Raw genomic sequence first — 23,520 nt, forward strand, 5'->3', positions numbered from 1 at the left:
ATGTCTAAGTTGTAAATATCTATAGAAATCTGTCTGCAGGAGATTAAATTCATTTTTCATTTGTTCAAAGGACTTCATAATTGGCCTTGATTGATTAAAGGGCTGGTGCAGATAGATTAGCCATTTGCTCTGTGATGTCACCGCAAGTCTGACTTTGTGTAACTTTAAGATGTTTACTGCTGTAATTGGCACCTTGCACATATTTCATTAAATAGTTATGTACCATAAATGTCACATTTAAAGGTCTGTTGCTAATTGCTTGCTTCAGATAAACTTGATGCTTATTTGTAATACTTGCCCAGTCATCCCACCCAATTTCAAAGTATTTGGAATAAAAACGAAGAATTTCACTGTGCAGCTGGTTTGAGTCTTTGGCTTCGTCACATTTTGCTCCAGTTTAAAGAATGCAGTAACTTTCACATCTACTTCCTGGTCTGTTTGGGGAAATTAATGTAAATGTGTTTGTCAGCTACATGGGACTGTCCCATTTGTGTAGAAAATGACGCAAGTTCAGAGACCTTTCCAAGAAAACACCATGGCCCCTCTGAATATTTACTTAACGCCATTTTAAATACTGCTTCCTTTACTTAGTTTACATGTTGTCACAGTGTTTTAAAGTGCTGTGTGACGTACTTGTGCTTACATTGTTACAGAAATAGTAATACTAGTAATCCTGTTAAAAAAAGAACTGGTAGAATACCATGTCACTATCTCTTAGCTGTAACCCTCTCCAGACTTCTTGCTCCTTTACTGGAGCAAAATGTTCATTTTTTATACAGGATTTAGCTTCTCATTTATCAAATATTATCAGATATCATACATTTAACAATTGTTGATGGTTCATTTTAATTTGTTTTTTGTTGCCATGCCAAAGCATCTTAAAGACTTCAGCATATGTCTGTGTTGGGCTGAAGTCTCCTAATTTATCAGACAGTTAATTCAATAACAGCCTCCCTTAGATCAGATCCATTATAGCAATTAATGTAAAGTAAAGAAATGTAAATTCAGGGCAATCTTAAAAAAAAAAGAAAAAGAAATTACTCAGACAACAACAACAACAACAACAACAACAACAACAACAACAACAACAACAAAACAACCAAAAAACAAACATTTGTAGATTAAGAGGGGCAGTTGCTGGATAGAGGTCAGGAGTAGACCCACTCTTCACTTTTCAATCTAACTGTCACTTATACATGTTATTTTTACTTGACTTAGGATAAAAGATCTTGTAGCCAAAACATATTTTTCCTTTGACTGACCTTCTGTTGTAAAGATCATGAACGTGCTCAGGTGCAACCATGGAAACCAATGACCTAGCAGATCCATACATTGTGAATTATGTTTACAATTCAGCTTATAGGTTCCATGTTCCATTTAGCCATGGCATTTTGGGAATGGCAATGTTAGGTTTCACCTAGGAGAAGGACAGAAACGCAACTTTAAAGGAGGGCGGAGGGTGACTTTTAAGGGTTACAATTTACAGCATCTGTCTTATTTGTTGTTTACTCAGTCAGCAACCTTTGGAGGCACAAAAAGGCGTCAGTCGTCTGTCTCTGTGAGGAGCCTGGTACCATGACCTTTTATAAATGTGATAAATGTGACTATTTGCTGACTCATTGCACAGGCACAAGCATAGATAGACACACATCAGCTTCATGCAGCAAACCAGAAGAAAGTTTTTGAATTCTTTTTAATTTTGAAGAAAATACTGTAAAATTGTGTGAAATGTGTGAGAGACATTGTTTCTGTTTCAGGATGAGTGGGACAGTGGCTGTTCATATAAAACAGTTTTTCTACAACAGAACCATCAGTGGTTTTATGTGAATCTACAGCTGTGGGTAAAATTATACATTTTAGAACAATAACAACATAAATATATGATATGTTCAAAAAGTCCTTTGTTGAACATGTTCAGAGAGTGAATTCAGTTCCCATCAAATGGCCAAGTTTAGAGGTATAGTACCATCTTCTGGGGATAAAAATGAACCAACTCACTAAGTAGTGCGGCTAATGCAGACATGTTTTAATTTTGAGTATAAGAAGTAAACACAATTTTAAACTTTTTGTTCAAGTCCAAAATACCACTGTCAGTCTCTTATTATTATTATTTTTATGATTTGTGATGTGCAAGAAAACAGAATGCAAATTAATCTGCAGGGATGTCTCTATGTCTCTAGAGAGACTCTCACTGTACTTACTATATTTATTTTAATCAAAAAATGTAATTCATGGACTGCAACACCTCAGCCTGGCCATTAGAGGGCAGCATTACTAAAGATTTTTAATATGAGAGGGAGGGTCTCTCTCTCTCTCTCTCTCTCTCTCTCTCTCTCTGTCTCTGTCTCCCTCCCTATCTCGCCCTCCCCCTCTCCCTCTCTCTCTCTCTCTCTCTCTCTCTCCCTCTCCCTTTCTCTCTCCCTCACTCACACACAAACACACTCAGACAATTATTAGTTCAACAGATGCAGCCTTAATAATAAAAGGACCTCCAGCAAACACACCAATATTGGGTAAACAGTTGCAGGCTTTATATGACCTCTAGTAATTTACAGGTGTTCATTATTGATATACTGAGAGTCCCCTCAGTTTGCATAATACTAACATGTAGTCTTGTAATAAGGTTAAAATAATGCACACAGTGTGCATCTATATTTATATCCATATAAAGTCAAGAGTAAATGACAATTCATGTGAAAATTCATCAGCTTCATAGGAAGCACAATATAATTGTTCATCTATCAATAATAAACCAGCAACAGTCTGATGATTTCTCACTCAGAAAATAGCTATTGAATGATTATAAACTGAATACGAAGAATATACTAGATACACATGCAAAATTAAAACATATAAAATACTAATAACTTTGAATAATCTCAGTGGAAATTCTTTAAATTACATCCACTTTTTCTCATTCATTGAAAAATTCAGAATCTATGATTATGCTGATATTTATAATTTTTAGTTTCTGTTTGACACAAGATATTTCCTACTTCACTGAAAAGTCCATTCTTGGTGTATGTGCACTGAAGGTTTCAAATTGCATACTGGACCATGATTGGCTCAAAATTTGTTGTGATGTTGCAAATCATAGGTACATGTCTTAAACTCAGATTTAATATTCTGACCTGCTTTTGCAGATGAATGTGAAAACAACCATCTGGTGTCAAATTCTGCTCAATAAAGGTCAAACAATAAGCAAAACAAATTTTCAGTGGATGGGGACTCGACACATTGTGGTGACAGACAGAAGTGACCAAGGTTGCTAACAAGCTCTTTCTGTAACACATGTTACCTTACCAGCTCTGCTCTCTAACAGCTCCTAAGGCTGCTTATATTTCTCAAACTCTCATCAAATCAGGCCACAATAGAAAGGAATGAAAAAGATTACTGTAATCTAACATGGTCTCAGAGAGGGATCCTAAATATAAATGATGATGATGAAGAAATAAATAATAAATAAATAAAAAGGTATTAACACAATTATAATGTGTATTTAGTCTTATAAGTTACAAATCATGCTCTTAAGTTTGACCATAGCTCCCTGCTGTACTTTCCTTGATTTTGTCACATTTGTGTTGTCTTCCTCTTTCATTTGCAAGAGATCACGCACTAGAGCTATAAAGCCTTAGGTGGAGCGCTTGCTAATGTGACAGCAGTGGAACACCACTAAATAAATGCATCCAACAGGGTCATTACTTAAAAATTTTATCTGGCTTAACTGCTTGATAACCTGTTTTGTAGCTCAGAGCAATTCTATTTCAGGGCTGTGAGGCCACAGTTTAAAAGCAACACTTCACCACTGTATGAATAGAAACAATGTCATAGACTTTAAACAGGGAAAAAACATGGGTATGTAAAAAAGAAGTTTGATTGTAATTGTAGCTGTCACCTCACATTGTGAGAGGCTGCTGTCTGTACAATATAATCATTATAGGCTAAAGCTTTAGAAAGGGGTTGAATTTATTTCACAGCAGGGGTAAAAAGACGTAAAGCTAGGCTTACTGTGTATGACTTAAGATCTTCCTGGTTGACTGGCAATCGCGAAATATCAGCAGATACGGTGACATTAATGTGACATAGTCCACAAGACAGTCTGGAAGCACTGTCATTTCTGAAGTCTAAAACAAACCTTCATCTAACAGGGAATGGACCAGCTGTAAAAGAGTTATAAAACAGTAAAACCTCTTATTTTAAAGATGGGAAAACAGATTTGTCTAAAGAGAATAAAATCAGGAAAAGCAGCTCATCTCATCTTTCATTTGACTGTGAAATCTTATTTTTTATTTGTAGTATTTTAGCGAAAAAAGGCAGTACAGTATTGATCCTGCATCCATTAGAGTACTACAACTTTGTATTTATAATTGTCACACTCTATGTTCACACACACACACCACAATAGCTGTTAAACCTCCGGTGTAAATGAGGCCTGTGATTCAGTTCAAGGCAAAGCTTTCAGCCGAAATGGGAAACTGTTTGTTCTGCAGCAGCTGTGTAGCAGCTGCTCTGCCCACACAAATACACACAATTATAAGCCCTTAACTGTACAGCACAGCATGCAAACACTCACACAAGTGTATCTTTTTACTGTATCTAAACACACCATGTATAGTCTCTCTTTTTAATGTTTGTAGTCATGCCTCTGTTTAATGAACACACATACACATAGACAGAGCACCACGCACCACCACAGCTTTGTGGAGACTCACAGGGCAATCAGGCAGTTTGAGGTGGAGTAAAGCTTTTAGATCTGCACCATTAGCTCCCTTTTAGTGGCCGGAGGGGTTTCCATCTCCTTAACTGCTTTGGTTTTCTTTGTCTGGCTCCTACTTAACAAACAAAGACTCGCCCTGAAAGCTTGTTGCATCTCACAGGACCAGTCACAATGACCTGCCTGAAAGTGTATCTGATAGAAATTAAAAGGTTCTGTTCAAATGTTTAGGCTGAAGCCAACTTCTACATTTCTAAATCTATATTGGTTTAACAGAATATCAAGCTTACATGACCAGGAGCACCGTTTTTTTTCTTTTATTTTTGATGGATCTATGGTAATGATGAGTCAATAAAATCAAATTATACTACCCAGAAGGTTCTCCATACAAACAATACTGTCCTTCACTCCTGGTGACTCATCAGTCTCTTGAAAAATTGTCTGCATTGATGTGTTTGAGGGAGATATTTAATGAGTCATTGCATGAAGAATGTGAAATCCAAACAACAATTCTATTATAATTCATTCTTTGCACTCAGCCAAACATCATTTACAATGAGTTGAACATGACAAAAGCTTTCAAAAAACCAACAACTAAGCTATATAATTATTGCAATTATAGTGATGGATAATACAGCAAATACCAAAACACATAGCTTCTTGTCAAAGTGTACTCTTGGACAATGTAGGAATGTAGAGCTGCAACGATTAGTTAACGGTTAGTTGATAACCAGAAAATTAATCCGTAACTAATCTGATCATCAGTTACGTAAAAAAGTTATTGTCATTGATTACTTGACATTGAAAATAATAGTTAGCTCTAGAGGTAATGAAACAATAAGAGTATGTCATGATCAGAGCTGATTTTTAAGATTATTAAATGATAGAACAATGACTAATGACTATATTGTTTAGGCATGAGTGCTACTTAAAACTGCTAATTACTCCAAAAGTAATAATCTTTAGTCAATGTACTAATGTTTTAAGTTTTTTTTAACTTATTAAGATTATATTATAGTATATTATAGTAGCTGCACGGTCAAACAAACAAACAAAAAAATTAAATAAAAATCAATATGCTCATCACTTGTCATAATAATATATTTTCTAAACAGCAAATAATGGTAACAGGACAATGAACAACACACTTCAGATTTTTTTTTCTTTTTCATGCAAGAATCATGCAAATGGCCAAACATCAATAATGGCCAATGTTCCTGCAGCTTCAAACTAAGAGAAGAAAACTTTATATTACAATAAAAAAACACTTATTTTTCTACCTTGTCAAAAGCCACAGACAAACTGATCATTTTACCACAAATCTCACAGCACAGACATTTTTTTTTTAGCCAAAAAGCCCCCCAAAAACATTCATATCTCATTCTTTTTTTTGGCCTATAACATGCACAAGAATCACTGTCACTTAAAGTAATAGATTTACAGTCGTTTAATTTTCTTTTAATCCAACAGCATCAAATTGTGTTTGTATCATAGTAAAAATCAAATAATGCTACATGAATATTGACCTTAAATAATCCAATAATCAGACTGATCAGCATCAAAACACAGCATTCTACCATTAGCTCACTCCCAGTACACACTTGATTAACTATACAACAAATACAGCGTCAGTGTTTCATAATATCATACTATACTATAATTGTAACTAAGGTTTAAGCTTGACTCCCAGACACAGAGAGAGCTCATTTTTCTGTATCTTTCCATCCTTGTTGACGTCACAGTGGCGTAGCAGAACGGCTCGCAGCTTGTCCAGCTCAGGACCTGTGATGCTGGGCTGGGGAAGAAAACAGACATTAACAGTACATTAACAGACAGAGGGAGGGGAGGGCGAGTTAAAAGTCTTTACACAGGAAATGTGGTGTTGGTAATGTGCAAGCCTTCTAGCCTTTTCATGAAGTTGTTTCTATCTGTTGAGCTCTAATTTGTGCACTGTCAGTGTTAGAAACCAGTGCTGTTCTAATGAGTTCATACTCATTAAACTCAGTCAAGATCTGAGTGAACATGCTTTCTGAAATTCAGATACTAAACAACAGCAGCAATGGTGTCTTACCCTGACCAGCTCCATCATATCTTTGACCAAGCCGTCCACCTCAGGACCTTCCAGCGCTCCTGTCTTACTCTAGAGAAAAAAGAGAACAAAAGAAAAAGGATGAAAGAAAGAAAAATGATATAATTACTTCTCATAATTCACATCCCACTCACAATACTCAGTCATTCATTAGCTTTCCTTTCCTAGGTGTATTCCTCAGGGTCATTAGTGGGGCTGAAACACATCCCAGCATACATTTGAGAGAGGGTAAACACCCTGGACTATGCTTTCAGCAATGTACAGAAGATAATCATATTTACATTTAATATACCTACAGGGTGCATACAGTGCAGTATGATTTGAAGCAAAAGTACAGCAGCGCTAATTGACAGTGTCACACACTGCAGGAGAAATATGACATTTCTGTCCCTCCTTCTTAATGCAGTACTGCAAAAACACTTGCTTAAAAGAAGTTTCATACATGAACAAATGAGAGATTATGGTCTTGCTGGAAGACCTTCACTCTTTAAAGTTGAAATTTGTAAATTTCAGTATGTTTTCACCCTCTCCAGTAGAGAGATTGTGTGAAGGCCTGCTGTTTACTTGAATCAGCTATTGCAAAACTTGAAAGTGCCACCTGCAGTATTGTTAAATTCTTGAAAACACAAACATTGTGTCAAACATGTCACTCACAGACTTGTGTGCTAGATTTGTTTTAAACAGATTCTCATTAGCACAGTCACAGATGAGAAACCAAAGCTGACTGAAAGCTGGCAGAAACCAAAGGACACAAGTCACTTCTGCATACTGACTAAAAAGGTTTTAGACAGACTATTAGTTTGCTCAGTGCACCACTTGACAAAATAGACAAGCTCATAAATATGATTGTACTGAGTAGAGGAAGTTTATCAGTGACTCCTGATAGGAATTATTGACTCTTATCCAGAGCTATATGGTGAATGAGTCTGAAAGAGTTAACTCCTCATCCCCAAGAATGACCTGACAACATAATCGGTGTTTTATTTCATTATGTTTCATTACCGGAATCAGGGAGCTAATAGAAGTCCTCTAATGCACACTGCCACACACTATGCAAATGTGAAAGTGTTATAAATTGGAAATGGAAAACATTTAGTGGCAGTGATATCTGCTTCCATCACTGTATAAAAAAATAACCCCCCTTGTGCTGTTGGAGCAGAATTGTCCTTTAGATAAGAGACTTTGATAAACGAATAGAGAAAATTATATTGAAGCAATGTCTCATGTCACATTCTGTCAAAGACAAAACTCATGGAAACTGGCAGTAAAAGTAAACTGGCCACAGGCAGTAATACTAGTAATACAACTGGCCATTGAGCAGCTCTTTTGGCACCAGGGTGTGCTTAGCCCATGGATGCCTTTTGAAAAGAACAAGTTGAGGGAGATTGTTAGTTGTCCTCCTCATCAACATATCATTTCCTGAACCTGCAACCTTTGGACACAAACTGAACAAGCGTGTACAAGCACTGCAAATTGGAAACATGATGATCACATTATAGAGGTTGTTCTGTAAAGGAAAATGCAGTCCATATTCTAACATTTTCCTTCCTGCAAAACACAACAATCATTAGCTTTGGTATAATGAGATTATGAAAGTCCTCATCTGTCTCCCAGTGTATTACTGTACTTACAACATCATAATGCTCAAATATCTTCTCAAAGTCTCTCTTCATCTCCTCTTTACTGGAGGCCTGGAGAAGACGAGAGGAGATGAGATTTTACAAATCAATAAGATAAAGGGTTGAAAAATTACATAAAAATGACAGAGGAGAATTCATCACATAATTTATCCTCATGTTTTCATTTGCCAAAATGTTATAAAGAACAAAAACAAAACACGTACGTCCATCTGGAACTGGAGCAGGAAATTCTCCTGTAGAGCCAAGATCCTAATAGGAAAAAAATACATATTCTAATGTCACATTGCAAAACTGTTTGAGCTATCACAGAGAAAAATATCTGTTATGGTGAAATAATCACTTCTTTTTCTTTGAAAGATACAGAATCACACTAAAATAAGAGTGTGGATCTATGTATATGGAGCCATGTTTACATGTACTTTTCCTTGAAAGTATTATTCACCACAGATTGGTACAGATGTATGTTTTTTCTTCTTTTAATTACAGCTGCAATGATTAATCCATTAGTTAATCAACAGAAAATTAATCGCCAACTATTTGGACAATCGATCAATTGTTTTTAGTCATTTTTTTACAGGAAAAAAAGTCAAAATTCTCTGGTTTCAGTCTCTCAAATGAATAGAATATACATCAAATTAATATTTTCTGGTTGTTGATTGTTTGAGCAAAACAAGACATTTGAAAATGTCACGATGTGGAAAACTGATCAAAATTTTTCACACATTCTGACATTTTATAGACCAAACGACTAATTGATTAATTGAAAATAGTCAACAGATTAATCCATAATGAAAATAATCATATGTAGTGGCCCTAAATGTACTTAAACGAATTTAAACATAATAAATGATGTAACATTTTCACATAAAAATATCAGAACCATATTCACCTTCAAGACATCTCAAAACAAAAGCTGGATAAACAAAGTAAGGTTTTGTGTTAGCATTTGATCAAATCACTGTTTACTGGCAACAGAAATACTATACAGTAGGTTCATAGCACCACCTGTGTTGTGTAATACATTACAGACAATCAGAGGTGACAGAAACTTTGCCTCTAAACATTGCTGGCACTTGAAATAGTAGCTCTCTGGAAAATACCTGGCCAGGTCGTTCAGGTCCAAACGGCCATCCTTGTTTTTGTCAAAGATTTTCATCTGCAAGAAAAATAGGATGTATTGAGAAGCAGAAAAATATCACCTCACACCACCTGAGACTCATCAACCAAGTCGACCTTCTATCTGGCTTTGAGTGTGAGTCAGTCTCTTCCAAACTGAAATCTATAACACATAATCTAACTATAATCTATCACAGTCCCTGTGAACAATTTGTGGTTTTCGTCTTTGGGACAGCAGTTTAATTTGGGAGTTGTTAGGAGGAATGAGGTCATTGTATCTACCTTTTTCATTTGGTCTTGTATAGCCTTTATTTGAAATAAACATTTGATGAGTGGAGGACAGGATACTTGCATGATTGTGTGTGCGTGTGTGTGAGAGAGAGAGAGACAGAGAGATTGAGTGAGAGAGAGAGAATTGTATTACTACCATTGTGTCAGTGTACTCCTCCAGCTTGTCAGATGACACTTCCCTGTGGTGCTGCTGGAACAGGTCTTTCAGGAAGGCCTGAGAAAGATATTTATCTTAAAATCAGACAGTAAAACAACCAAATCCAGTGAGTTCAAATAAATTATGTTGTTACACAGATTTCACTATTTCCAAAAAAAGGATATTTCCCCCTCATGTCAATGAAGGAATGTCTAATGCCAGTATTTCCTTTCCAAACCAGCCACAACCATTAATACTTTATTAGACTTGACTAAATCCTCCCTCTCAACATCTACCAAGAATCTTTATTGTAAAGTAAAAAGTCTTGTCTTGTCAGTAGTTGAAAAGGACAAACAGTATGACAGCACAGGAAATAGTGTCTGAAAGTTACTGTCACTCTCTGCCAATGCCACCTCTCAGAGTGGCTCCTTGAACAGAAAAGAAACCTGTAATTGGTTCTTTTGTGTGTGTTTGCAACCTTACCTTCAGCTCCTGAGCTGAGATGTAGCCGCTGCAATCCAAATCGTACTTCCTCCATATCTATAGTGGGCAGTAGAGGGTGAATCAACAAATGGTTCCATGCAACGTAAAGCAATTATAGATCAGTGTTGGGGTTGTTACTCTAAAAAGTAATGTATTACACATTACTTGTTACTTTAAAAAAAGTAATGCATTACTTTACTTATTTACTCCCTATGAAAAGTAATTAGTTACATTATTTTTGTGTTACTCTGCAGCATTGCCAGTTGCCGGTTAATAATACAACGTTAAACCTTACCACATATCAGCACAAACCCTATCCTAATAAAGAGGGCATACACAACATCTTGCTTTAAAGGCTCTTTAATAAAGTAATACCACAATGCTGACAGCAAAGTTGGTGAAAACCAGCTGAAAGAGCACTTCACAGAAAAATGTTGTGGTCAGAACAAGGCAGGCCTTTCAAGCAGGCCAATCAAGGCTTCAAACTGCCTAAAAACAAAACTTTATCAAAAGAGGTTGGCCTTCCTAACACAGCCTAGTAAAAATATTAATTGCCTCAAAATAATATATATCAATAAATAAAATAATATAAGAGACTGGCCTTCGTAACACCATTAGATGATGAAAGACTTAAAAGAAAAAAAGAACATGTTTAAATGGCATATGAACTGGATTTAACGAGCCAAACAGAGTCAAACAAACTCACTCACTCACTCGAGTCACTCTCTCACCAAACCATGGCTTTATAGCAGACAAGTCCAGCTTATTTGGCATGTTTATCACTAAAGCAGTGGTTATACGTTATGAGGAGGAGTATCTCAAATCAATTGTCAGACAACCAGTTCCTCCTTAGAGACAGCACAAGACTGCCCAGGCTGAAGAGACTCTCCATGGGTGCACTAGACGGCATCGTAGTGTTGAATTTCATGGATATAGTCTTTATTGTAGGGAAAAAGTTCAGGATCTCCATCTCTCATCCCCACTTCAAATATTCAATGACTTCAGTGTCGGAGTTGAAGGAAGCTGTATCCTCCTCATCGAAAGCAAAGAAGTCATTCTCACTGCTGCTGGAGGTGGGGGTCTACTCATCGTGGGGGAAAGCACAATACTCAATAGTCAGCAGTGTCCTCAGGGCTTCTCTCCTCTCCTCTTCTCTCAGCCACCATGCTTTTAACTTCTTCAATGTGACAGCAGCAAGGAGAGCATCTTAGCTGTCCAACACAGATGCAAATCGCATCTTGATGGCCTACTATATAGAAAGACTGGATAAGGTTGGCTATTTACAGTTAAGCCACAGAATAGCTCTGGAATCAAGTCTAACTTAATCTAAAAGAAATGCAGACTAAATAGATGCAGGACGACTGTATGTAGGCTTATGCTCATATTTATCATTCATATGTATCTTTGACTAAAGCAGCATATTTCCATATCACAACGCTGCACATGCACATGAATGTATTGCTAGAAGATTAATTAACTCAGTACAAGCATCATGTGAGTTAAGGAGGGATTGTGACCTAAATCTGCAGTTTCACAAAAAAAAAAAAAAAAAAAAAAAAATCTGGGAGAGCCCGTTTCACAGTGCCAGTGTCTTGGACATAAGAATTTCCAGCGTTGGTAGGAGACTGCCATAGTAGCAGTTATCTTCACCTTGTGATATGTCCAGTGTCACAGTGAGTGGATTCATGACTGTGCAGCATTCCTTAAGGAATTGATACTCCTGTTCAGTGATGGCTTTAATACCTTGTCGCCAGCAGGAGTGTTCAACTCTGGGATGGGAATATCAGTGAAGTGGGATAGGGCATCTTGTTGTTGTTGGCACGATGAGTTTTCTTTTACACATATCCTCAACGAGATCAGAGGCCACTGCAGAACGGCTGGTCTTAGTCCAAGTCATTAGACAATTAGTCATTGTCAGCCATTTGTCAACATCATTACTTGAAATTAGGTTTAGTGTGTGTGATGCACATCTCAAGCAAGGGGAGAGAGAAAACTGTCCTTCTGGGTCAGTGGAAAACACTCCAACATCTGTGAATGTCACATCTTGATCTTGATGCCCTTCCTCATCAGAATTTGATGCTGTAGGCTCAAACATCTTTAAAGCCTTGATAAAATTCGACCCATTGTCTGTGACAGTTGCGGTGACTTTGTGTGATAGTCCATAAGTTGAATGAACCTGTTTAATTTCAGCTACAACATCTTATGTGTGTCATCCTGTAATTCTTCTGCAGACAATTGCAGCTTTCCCATGATGGAAATTGCTTGGGTTAATCCAGTGAGAAGTTATTCCTAGGAAGTTTTTATTGTGGCTAGTCCAAAAGTCAGCGGTAGTAGACACATATTCTCAGCTTACAAATATTTTCTTTACCTCAGTTCTCATCATAGCCTTTCCTGTCTGATAGTGGCCATCCGTTCCCTGTTATCTGTATTTTGCTGAGTATGTTTTTGAAAGACGTTGATTCTACTATAGAAACAGGCAACATTTCCTTCACTATGCTACAAGCCTGTTCATCTCTGCTTTTGTTACCTGTTGAAAATCAACTTTTGGCTGTTTGGTTGGGGTTGGCATACACTCAGCTTGAGCATCACTCTGGGTCAGGGTGTCTTTCACTTCTAGCTTTGTGTTAGCATGTTGCCTTTGCAGATTCTTGGAGAGATTTGATGTTGTGCTCACAGCAGTGGATAGTTGTGCCTGGGCAGAGTTTGTACTTTACCGTCACATTCTTGTCCTTTTGCACAACAAAGTCGAAGTAATGTGCATATCTCCACCCTTAAAAAGTTGTAGACCGCTCTGCCATTTTTGTCCTATCTTCTGCACAAACTCTAGTCAGGCAAGTGTGCATGAGAAGGTATGTTTGATTATTTTTTTCTATCCACCCATTCTGCAGATAATTAGAGTACTTATGTAATGTAAGTAAGGGCATAATTGTTTGATTAGTAACTGTTATGTGATTACTGAACTTAGGAACAGTAACATGTTACATTACTAAGTTACAGACGAATGTAATGTGATTACAGTAACGCGTTACCCCAACACTGTTTCAGATGCATGGTTCCTGTCTCAATGTTAAGCTTTCTCAATGAATATTTAGAATTCACAGTTTTAAGGCTGTCAGAAGACTTCCTCATTCTTTGTATGTGTTGAAACCCCAAGTCACTGATACATTCTCTTATACTCATCAAAAAATGAGAACAGGCTGGCTGTTGGCTGATCTGGTTTGACTGATTATGCAGGAAGGAGTTAATGTGTGGCCTAGTGTCTTATCAGTGTTGTCACTGCACTGTTCCTCTAAGTTCTTACTTTTCAAAAACTCACAAAATCAAACAACTATTGAATTAACATCGATAGTTATCAACATTTATGAAACATTTTTTTACACAAAAAGAATTTACAATCGGTACTCGGGTTTATATCTTTGTATCTGCCATGTATGGAAATTGGGACATAATTAGGGCTGCAACTAACAATTATTTTCATTATCAATTAATTGCTTAATTGATCAACTGAATCGTTTTGTCTATAAAATGTCAAAAATAGTGAATGCTCACATTCGAGAAGCTGCAACCAGCAATTTTTTTGTGTTTTTGATTAAAAAATTAGTAAAATAATTATTCAATTATCGAAATAGTTGCCAATTCATTGTCTGTTGATCAACTAATCGATTAATCAATTAATTGTTGCAGCGCTAGACACAATAGTATATTGTCAGACCACTGGCCCACCAGGATACCTCTGTACTTTTGGTGGTTTTTGGTACTGTATATCAGCATAGGTTATATTATAACCTTTATAATATATATGATATATAACCTAATAATTGGTATAGTCTGTGAATTTACCTTCATGAAGTCAACACTGTTGTCGAGAGGAGCTTCTCTGCGGAAAACCAAAAGGAAGTTCTCATCCTCAGGGAGGATCATATTGGCCAACTGGAAAACAAGGCAGAGGTCAGAGCAGACCAGTTAAGTCTTGTCAATAACCAATAACCAACAATAACCACCGAGCTCACACCAGCCATACAAACTTCACAACAGTCTGGGCTTGCAATCTATGATTTTGTATTAGAGGGAGAGTTTTTTTATTAGATGTTTTCTAGTGAAAAAATAAATCCAATGAAACACTTGACACTAAGGTCTATGGATTATCAGGACTGTGACACTGTTAAGAGGAAAGAGGCTTTGCTGCTGACTTTTTAAATAACATTTTAGATTCAGTTCACCTCTATTATATTAAGGTGGCAGCAGAAGTCTCAAACAGAATTTTCCAAACCTCCCCCGATAAATCTGATACTATCTGTTTGGTTAGACATCACTAGGGATGATCTAACTACTGTACACCAGCTCCTCCTGGCTCCTCTCCACAGCATGTTGCCCCGCTCTTGACTGTTCTTCTTTAATAATATCAGCTCTCCATTAGCAGATTAAACTGGGCCCCCATCATTAATCTAATTAAAATACAAGATGATACTGCGGCCATTTGGGTCACACAGCCGAAGAACAGCTTGCAGTCTGAACAAGCCGCAATGCACCAACAGTGATGCCAACAGCAGATGAGCCAAATGTTCGGGGATGAAATACCAACGAACAAAGTAAAAAAAGTCTTGACATTGTAGGGAGTTTTCAGACAATATGGCTCAGTTGGAGCATTAATAAAAGTGTGGCTAATTTATAATTGAATTATCTGTCATTTTGTTCAGTTTATTTAGTCTTTAAAATTTGAGAAAATTGTGAAAAGTTCCTATCATAATTTCCCACAGCCTGTAAGATCAGTAGCCCAAAACCTGAAAATCAGCTTACAATAAGAACAGGAAATTGAGAAAATGGGACTAGCAAATTGCATTTTTGCTTGATAATTGTTGGCTATTAATTTATCTCCAGATGATTAACCAATAAATAAGAACAAGCCAAGATAGTAGTTATCCTATGGAAGATCATGGAATGGAAACCAGGACGTATAGATGTCCACATTGGACGAAAATAGACGAAATTCATTCATTCATTAGCTGATCTGCAGGAGGTTGCTTGTCAAAATGTCCCTTGCATATTTGTGTAGTTTTGTACAGTAGTTTAGTAGTTTTTAGCAGTTTTATGTTAATTTGTCACACACACAGAACAGTTCAGATGAGCAGTTGCTGGCAATTAATACTTAAACTTGTGACTCAACAATATACAAATACAAAAGAAAGTGCACCTTGTGAACAGAATACAGTACACTCAAAGCACACAGTGTCCCCTTAATAATGTGAGAAGATGGCTTACACCAGACTGGACAGTGTGCATGGTAGTTAAAATGTGGATGGCAGGGTGAAACCCTCAGTCCCTGCAAGATCCAGGACTGCTGTTGAAATTATAGTTAAGAGAAAATACATTTCCCTGGTAGGAATCATTACTATTAATTATGCTTAAGTACAATAAATGCATGGTATGTTGTTTACCCTGTAGTAGTATAAAAGTACAATGGTGAGGAAATTTACTATTTACAGACTAAATAAACATTTGTCATTTTACGTTATTTTCTTGTGTGATAGTTAGTCAAAGTGCTGTTTAATAGATCAGTTTTAAGACACTGAACTAGAGGAACTACTGTGGTTTTAAGATACACTTGCTGACTTCCTTCCTAATGCTGTCTGTAGAGCAGAAGTGACAATGTGGGGAAACAGCATTACAAATGATTAAGATGACACTAACTGCTCAGTAGAGAGATATCTTGCTCATACTTTTCACTGCATGAATGTAAATTCTCATAGTGGGTTTGCACCGATCCAACTCGCTGAATTAGTTTTTTTTGTCATTCTGAAATTCAGTTGCAGTCAGTGCACCAAAGCAGCCCCTGGCCTAATGTTACTGTAGCTTACATAAAAAGATCCCAATGAGTTCCACACAGGTATGTATACAGATTTTAAATTTGAGAAAAAGAGAGCACTGGTATGAGATCGGGAATTCTTACTGGCTATTGAATACTCTGAATTGAGGCATAGGAATAGATATTGGGAGAGAACAATGTGTCCTGAGTTGGCATGACGTGTACAGTACTATAGCTTCAAATGAAGCAACAAAGAGCTTTGACCACACTGGGCTGTACCCTCATCAGCCACCGTAAATCAGTGTCTTCAACAGGCTACTTATGGCAGACACGTATTGATTTTTTCCTAGCTTTATGAGTAAAAGTCAAACCATTTGGGGTCTGTGAGTACAATGCATTAAGGGGATTGGCCTGATCAAGTTTTTTTTCCCGCCAGAAAGAACTGATGAAGCACTTCTGCTGTGCCAGGAACTGCATCAATTACACAGAGTGGAGACTGAAAGAACAATGTCATCAGATGTTGTCAGTCAAGTTTGATTAAATCAGATGAATTGACTCCAATCAAAATGTCACTTGAGAATGTCATACATAATGCATACTGTGTAGATAGAGTAAATTGTGGTATTTCACATACATGCATATCATGTATTGTATGGAACAAATGGTTTGAGTGCTGTTCACTTCCGACTGACTGTGTCTGTCAGCATGATGGCTTAGAATGACTCTTGGCGGTCCCCGGAAATTAGTTTTTGCTCTGCCTGAATATGGTACAAGCTGTATCATTGTCACGGATACAAGAAATAAATAAAAGATGAAGAGGAGATATGGTGGAAGAAGAAGGTATGAGTAGAATTTGAAGAGAGAGGGGTGAGTGGAATAGATAAGTCTGAGAGAGAGGAGACTGAGGAGAGGAAGAAGACTGACAATAAAGGCCAAATTAGCGTGAAAAGGTTAAATGCTGTCTGACGGAGAGCAAGACAGAGGGCTGGTGTTGGAGCCTGTCTGCTTTTATTAATGTGAACCATAAATCTGAAGGAGTACACATAGAAGAGATGGGAGGGTGAGTGTACAGGACTAAATGCAGTTTATCTTGAATAGGCGGTGAGGGTGTGGGTGCTTAATCACCACTTCTGCAGCATGAAACCAGATTCACACATGCAGACTCAAATATATATACAGAAAGACAAAGATATAACAAAATCCTATTGCTTCCTATTTCACTTTCATTCACTTACTGGCATTTTATGTTAAGGAAATACTGTACCTCCTGAATCTGTAGTTTCCCATCAGCGGTGGCATCGTAGGCGGACATAAATCTCTGCTTCAGTCTCTGAACTCTCTCTTCAGTCACATTCTCCTGCAGAGACACAATATATTAGAATACAACATTGATATATTACATGTATTAATGTGGACACAGATTTATGTCATGGGAAAATGAAATGAAAAAGAATGACATTGAAGGACAAGCACTTTACTGTGAGTCACAGTTATTTTAAGGAATGTCACCATGGATACTGTGATATCCGATTTTCTTCCTAAGGTCTGCTTTCTCAAACTCAGGCTAACCCAGTTAGTAAAGAGTTTATGTAGCGACATGTCCTTGGCATAACCATTCTTTCTAATACACAGAACAAAGAGTACAAGGCTTTACACATCAAACATTTGCCTCCATGACTCATCATTCAGTCAGTGAAATATATGAAACCTATATAATCTGCTGTGTAACTCGCTCATATGCTGTAGATAAGAAAGAGTCAGGAACTACTTTTACTCCGGAAACTTTTAAGCATGTTAAGCATGTGAAAAATATATTCTTGGAGATTATTACAAAAGATAATTTGAAAAGCTGCAAAGATACAGTCAGTTGCATGCTTATCTGAGTTAAGAATCAGGTTTTCTGTTCCTGTGTAAACCAGCTTCTCTCTCAACCAGAGCTCAGACAGAGGTTTAAAGCTGCTGAAGGTTAAAATATTTTAAGATGTTCAAGTATTTTAGAATATATTCAGCTGCAAATCTTCCAGGGTCTCTTTGCAAACCCTTGATTGCTGCACTGTAACTATAGAAACCTGTTGATCTGTGGTCTGAATCATCACTTCATGCAGTGCAGAGCACACAGTCTGCAGACTACAAGGTGCCAGGCCCTCACTCATTACAGAAAGAGAAGTATTTATCTCCAGCGTCATCTTTCTCTCAGGCACCAGCAATATCCTGTTGCTAGGCAAAAATTCTGTATCACATGTATAAATATTTGACTGAATGTACAATAGAGAAATTACATACAACACTTAATGCACACTTAGGTTGAAAAACATAGAGTTTTCCCACTGCATAAATATAATCATGTATTTTCTACAAAGATGTGGAAGATGAAAGTATATCAAATGGAAATTCTTTTTCACATGACACAGTTGTAATTTCATGTAGAAAAGTCTGCATAAATACTCGATATGATGCACTTAAGAAAATATAACTATACAGGCACCATGTGGTTAATGCTTCAACAGCTGAATAGAATATAATAGACTGAATAGAATGACTAGTGTTTTGTGTATTTCTCAGGAACTACAAAACACAGCACTTATCCTTGGGGCATTAATGATGGAAAGCAAACATCAGAAAGACAAAGTGACATGTGGTCTGCTTGTTTTAGTGTAGCCCCATTAGTATCCAAGGGAGTCTGACACACAGACACACAGACACACAGACACACACACACACACACACACACACACACACACACACACACACACACACACAATAGAACATGTAGTTGTGTGTTCATTTGAGTTTCTGCTCTAACTGGTCAAGGAGAGAGCTCAATCTTCAGTTGTGTCACAGCATTTAACATTGTTCAGTAAACATTTAATTTATATACACACAGACACAAACACAGGATACAGACACACAGACACAAACACAAGACACAGACACATACTCTTTTTTTTTTTCTTTCTCCAGGTCAATTTTTAACCGAGTCAAGGGCTTTCCTTTGCCAAGTTTCTGACAATGACCAGAGCTCTTTAATTGTGTTCTGTAATATCGTTACAGTCACCCCACCCATCCAGATAACTGCGAAGAGGCTCAGCTGCCCACACAGCAGAGATCAGAAGTGCTGCAAAGATGTATTGTATTTCTCAATGATTCAGGCCTTAATTTTGACAAATCATGTGTTACATGAAACACCCAACATAAACATGAGAAAATGAGTTTGCATCATATTATTATTGAACTTAGTGGCAAATTTCAACTGGCAAGTTACAATTAACATCGTCATTTGAAACAACAATATATGTTCCTTATACCTCAAGTAGTAGTGTAATTGATGTGGTATATAGATTGACACAGTATAGTAGTATCATATGCATCCATCAGTATCAGACTGAAATTAAATGATGTTGCCTTCTGCGGCATTGTACCTGTTCGGCTGCCTTGATGTGCATTTTACTGAACTGCTATCATCACAAGTTGCAGATGAATTCATCCAAATAAAGTTAACTTACCTGTGGACCCAGTCTCTTCATCATGTGACGGAAAAATTCATCAAGCTCTTTGCCCTCAATGTAGCCATTATCTGTTAAATAAAAAAACACATTTGCACCAGTCCTTTTGTTGTAAATTCAGTGATTCAAGTTTGAATTTTCTTTAAAATTCAAATAGTGAGAACTACTCAGACCTAATACTGAGAAGTGACTTTTCATATTTTAAGTTTTGAGGTAATTATTTTGCACTTTATTTCTGTATCAAGCCCCTTTCAGAAATGGCATCTATGTGAAATTGCTCATTTCTTCTTGTATTTAATTTTTGCATGAGACATTGCCATCTTCATACACAGAAACATCAGACATAGTTACTTTCAAATGTTTTTTGTGATGACAAAATGATACTAAGAACTTAAATTACTTCCTACAACCAAGACTCATGAATTTATCATCACAAATAAGGACAGCCTTTTTCTCCCTCATGTCTAGTAACAGTGGTAAAACAATTATAATTGAGTACTGTACTATCTGTCTATAGCATGCTTATGGAGACAAAAACTAAACATGAAGAAAAAACTAAACTGTTCTCACCATCAGCATCAAAGTGTTGCCAGATTTCCAGGAAACCAGCTGCATCCAGGTTATCAAAAGCACTCTCCATTTCAGTAGAGAAAAGGGAGGAAAAACTAACAACGTTCACACATCAAAGTAAAGAAAAGACTAATCTGACCAACTGTGTTGCACTGTTTCAATGGCTTGCTTGGTTGACATATGCTCTTTTTGACTTAGTAGAAACCACACCTCCTCTGAGTGTGTGTAAGAGAGAGAGCACAAGAGAGTGCACAGTGTAGCGTTGTATTTGCCATCTGGTGGTTGCATTGTTACACTACAAAACAGAAGATTTTGTGATAGTCCAGACACTGGAGATTTGACAAAGGAGACAATGCAGACATTTTAAAGCCTGTAAAATGATTTTAATCAATATTAATATTCGCATGAAGAAATGTCCAACACCAGCAGAATGACTTAGTGAAACATATTGATCCATGACCATAAAAATGGAACAAATAAGACTGATAATGAGCTAACGTCATTTGTATTTATGCATTTTTTTCCGGCTCAAGGAAAACAGTCATTGTTTTGCATTATTTCTTTTTTTGAATCATGATGGTAACATTAAATTAATAACAAATCAATACATAGAAAGAATTAATTTCTACTTTTATGAACACAATGTACATGTGAGAGGAAAAACAACAAAGGATGAAGACATCACCGGCCACTGTTTGCTTTTTTTCATTCCAAATAAGTTACAAACAAACCCTTAGTATAGTAATGTACTTAGTACCAAAACAATATAGGATTTGCTGCGTTCACATAGGCGTGTGAATATATCACAGTGTGTATATTACATGTGCATATATATATACACACACCTATGAAAGCACATATATACATACAGTACAACTCACAGCCACATCATGCAGTCACACACACATGTAGACTTAGGAGTCTAGACTTGATGCTACTGATTATTTTCACTTTCCCCACTGTGTGCCAACAGAAATTAAGTGGATGCTCATTTTTCAGGATTATAAAGGGAAATCATCAGTCTTTCACACAACATGACAGAAACACAGCCAGCTGCTTCTGAAACCCCACACAGAAAGCAAAAAAAAAAAAAAAGTCAAGGATGTCCAGATCATTTCCTTGCATCAGGAACAGCAAACAGCCACATGTGTTTGCTTTAAGTGTATTGCAAAGTGGTAGTGTATGTTTTCTTTTTTAGTATTCTGAACCTGATTTTCAGGCAAAAAGTCAGGGAGTTAGACTGAAAATTCAAAGCAGTTGTTGACATCAGAGGCAGATAAAACTATGTACAGCGAGAACAGTGTTATTTCCAAGCCATTATTAGTGATAAAGATGCAAAACCTAATCATAACTCTACAAAAAGACATCAATAGACACCATAGGAAAAGAACAGTAAGACCTTAGGCCCTGACTGGAATTAGACTTGTACAGAACAGTTCAGTAAAATGCAAGGTGTGCCCCTTTCACACTGCGCATAAAGAGCTGAGGTCTGCTGCACTGAGTGGGTTGTATATCTAACATTAATGCTTAGTTGGCTTGGCACACAAACACCAAATGGTCAAAATAATAAGTAGAAGAACAGTGGCCAAAGTTGATATACGATAAACCAATCCAATTTGGATCTCGCATTCTCTTCCCCCATTTATACAAATGAGTAAAAAAGAAAGAAAGAAAAGCCTACAGGTTGTAAATAAGATGATTTGCCAAAATCAGTTTTAGAGGATTATTGCAGACTGTCTAGCAGTGTGAAAAGAGCATTTCCTGCTAGAGAGAAAGAGAGAGAAAAGCCTGAGACCTGTGCTGTTGTTGTGGTGAAGCACTGAGGTCCTGAAAACGGTATACACATATAGCTACCCACAGTCCACTTTCACTTCAGGCACTGCTTTCTCGATTATTTTTCACAAAAGCGATACTCATGCCACAATTTCCTTGTTGTTCGAATGCCTTAGAAATGTTTTGTCCTGAATTGAAGGAAGTGAAAGTCAAATGAATCTGAAAGCTCTGAAGTAAAACTCTCTAGGAGATGCTGAAAAGGAAGAGTGTTTTGAAGGCTGGAGTTCCCTCAGTGTCCCACTTTTACACAAAGAACATACTGAAGAGGTTATTGTCAAAAATCTAGCTCAAATTAGCTATTGAAATAGGAAGCAAATGACAGTGCCTCCCAAGCAGATCACCTTTTGACGTTCCTCTTTTTGATAAGTTCTTTGCTTTCATTGGACCATCAACACATTAGGGGAATATTCATTAAGATATCAGTATTTTATCAGAAGTTAGTGTGTGTCTTAAAGTGTCTTTAAGAGCAATTCAGAGTCTTTTTTCCCAATAATTTTGTTTGTTCTGAGCTAGAAAGGAAGTTGTTGGAAATTTAGTTTAAATTCATTGGACAAATGACACCAGAGAAATACGAGCTGAAATATTTGTGATGGCACTCTGAATTGCAGTGAGTGTCACTCTACTTATATGAACACAGTAAAAATAAATGACCGCAGTTAAAGGCTAACATAAGATTTTTTTCCCATAGTGTCTAAACACATAAAACAGTGTTTGTTAACAGTACTGAAGCCTTATTGATTGATTGGAAGTTTAAAGTGTACCACAGTCCTCTAAAAGCACCAACACTTCATATGGTCACCCCAACTCTTACACAGACAGACAAACTTGAGCCCAGTGGGGGGTGTTTGATACAGTCAGCTGTTAAGACCCGGAGGCTTGGGATTGCTTGATGCTGCTGGTCTGGCAATAAAAAGTCCTTCAGTGAAGAGTCTGGTCTGCCCCCCGCTGAATAACTCAGTTTTACTGTTTAGGCAAGCTACATGAAATGTGTATTTCTGATTTTTGTTTGTGCTGAGATTCTCAGCTGAACCTGTAGTTTCCTGTAAAAATGATGAATTGCATAATGAGTTCAGTAACTTCTGAAGTCCGGAGAAAACAAAGGAAAAGTAACTTGCACATACTGAAAATATCATTTAGAAAAATCTATACAAATATATTCAAGGAAAGAAAATGCCATTGGTCCAGGCCTGGTTGTGTATATTAGACTTCAAGTACAGTACAGTGATAGTGGTATTGTTAATGTGTGTTTGGTCCCTGGGAGACAAGCTACTGCAAGAAATAGAAACAAGATGTTAGATTATTAGTTAAAGAAAGTGATTTCAGATTAACACTCATAGTTTCA

At 37.0% G+C, this 23,520-nt stretch overlaps 1 protein-coding gene across 1 annotated transcript; it reads right to left on the minus strand.

Annotated features, from left to right (window-relative positions):
* Positions 1 to 5,794: 5,794 nt before the first annotated feature.
* On the minus strand, positions 5,795 to 20,502 carry scgn (secretagogin, EF-hand calcium binding protein). The gene is made up of 11 exons (XM_042424394.1): positions 20,346 to 20,502; positions 19,776 to 19,846; positions 17,537 to 17,629; positions 14,310 to 14,399; positions 10,470 to 10,526; positions 9,987 to 10,064; positions 9,544 to 9,599; positions 8,647 to 8,692; positions 8,435 to 8,494; positions 6,786 to 6,854; positions 5,795 to 6,509 (listed from the first exon to the last, which is right to left on the minus strand). Exons 1-11 carry the CDS (start codon positions 20,413 to 20,415, stop codon positions 6,381 to 6,383), a joined length of 819 nt encoding a protein of 272 aa, XP_042280328.1. The 5' UTR covers positions 20,416 to 20,502; the 3' UTR covers positions 5,795 to 6,380.
* Between the last annotated feature and the right edge of the window lie 3,018 nt (positions 20,503 to 23,520).

The sequence above is a fragment of the Thunnus maccoyii genome, chromosome 10 (assembly GCF_910596095.1).
Source record: "Thunnus maccoyii chromosome 10, fThuMac1.1, whole genome shotgun sequence".
Classification (NCBI taxonomy): domain Eukaryota; kingdom Metazoa; phylum Chordata; class Actinopteri; order Scombriformes; family Scombridae; genus Thunnus; species Thunnus maccoyii.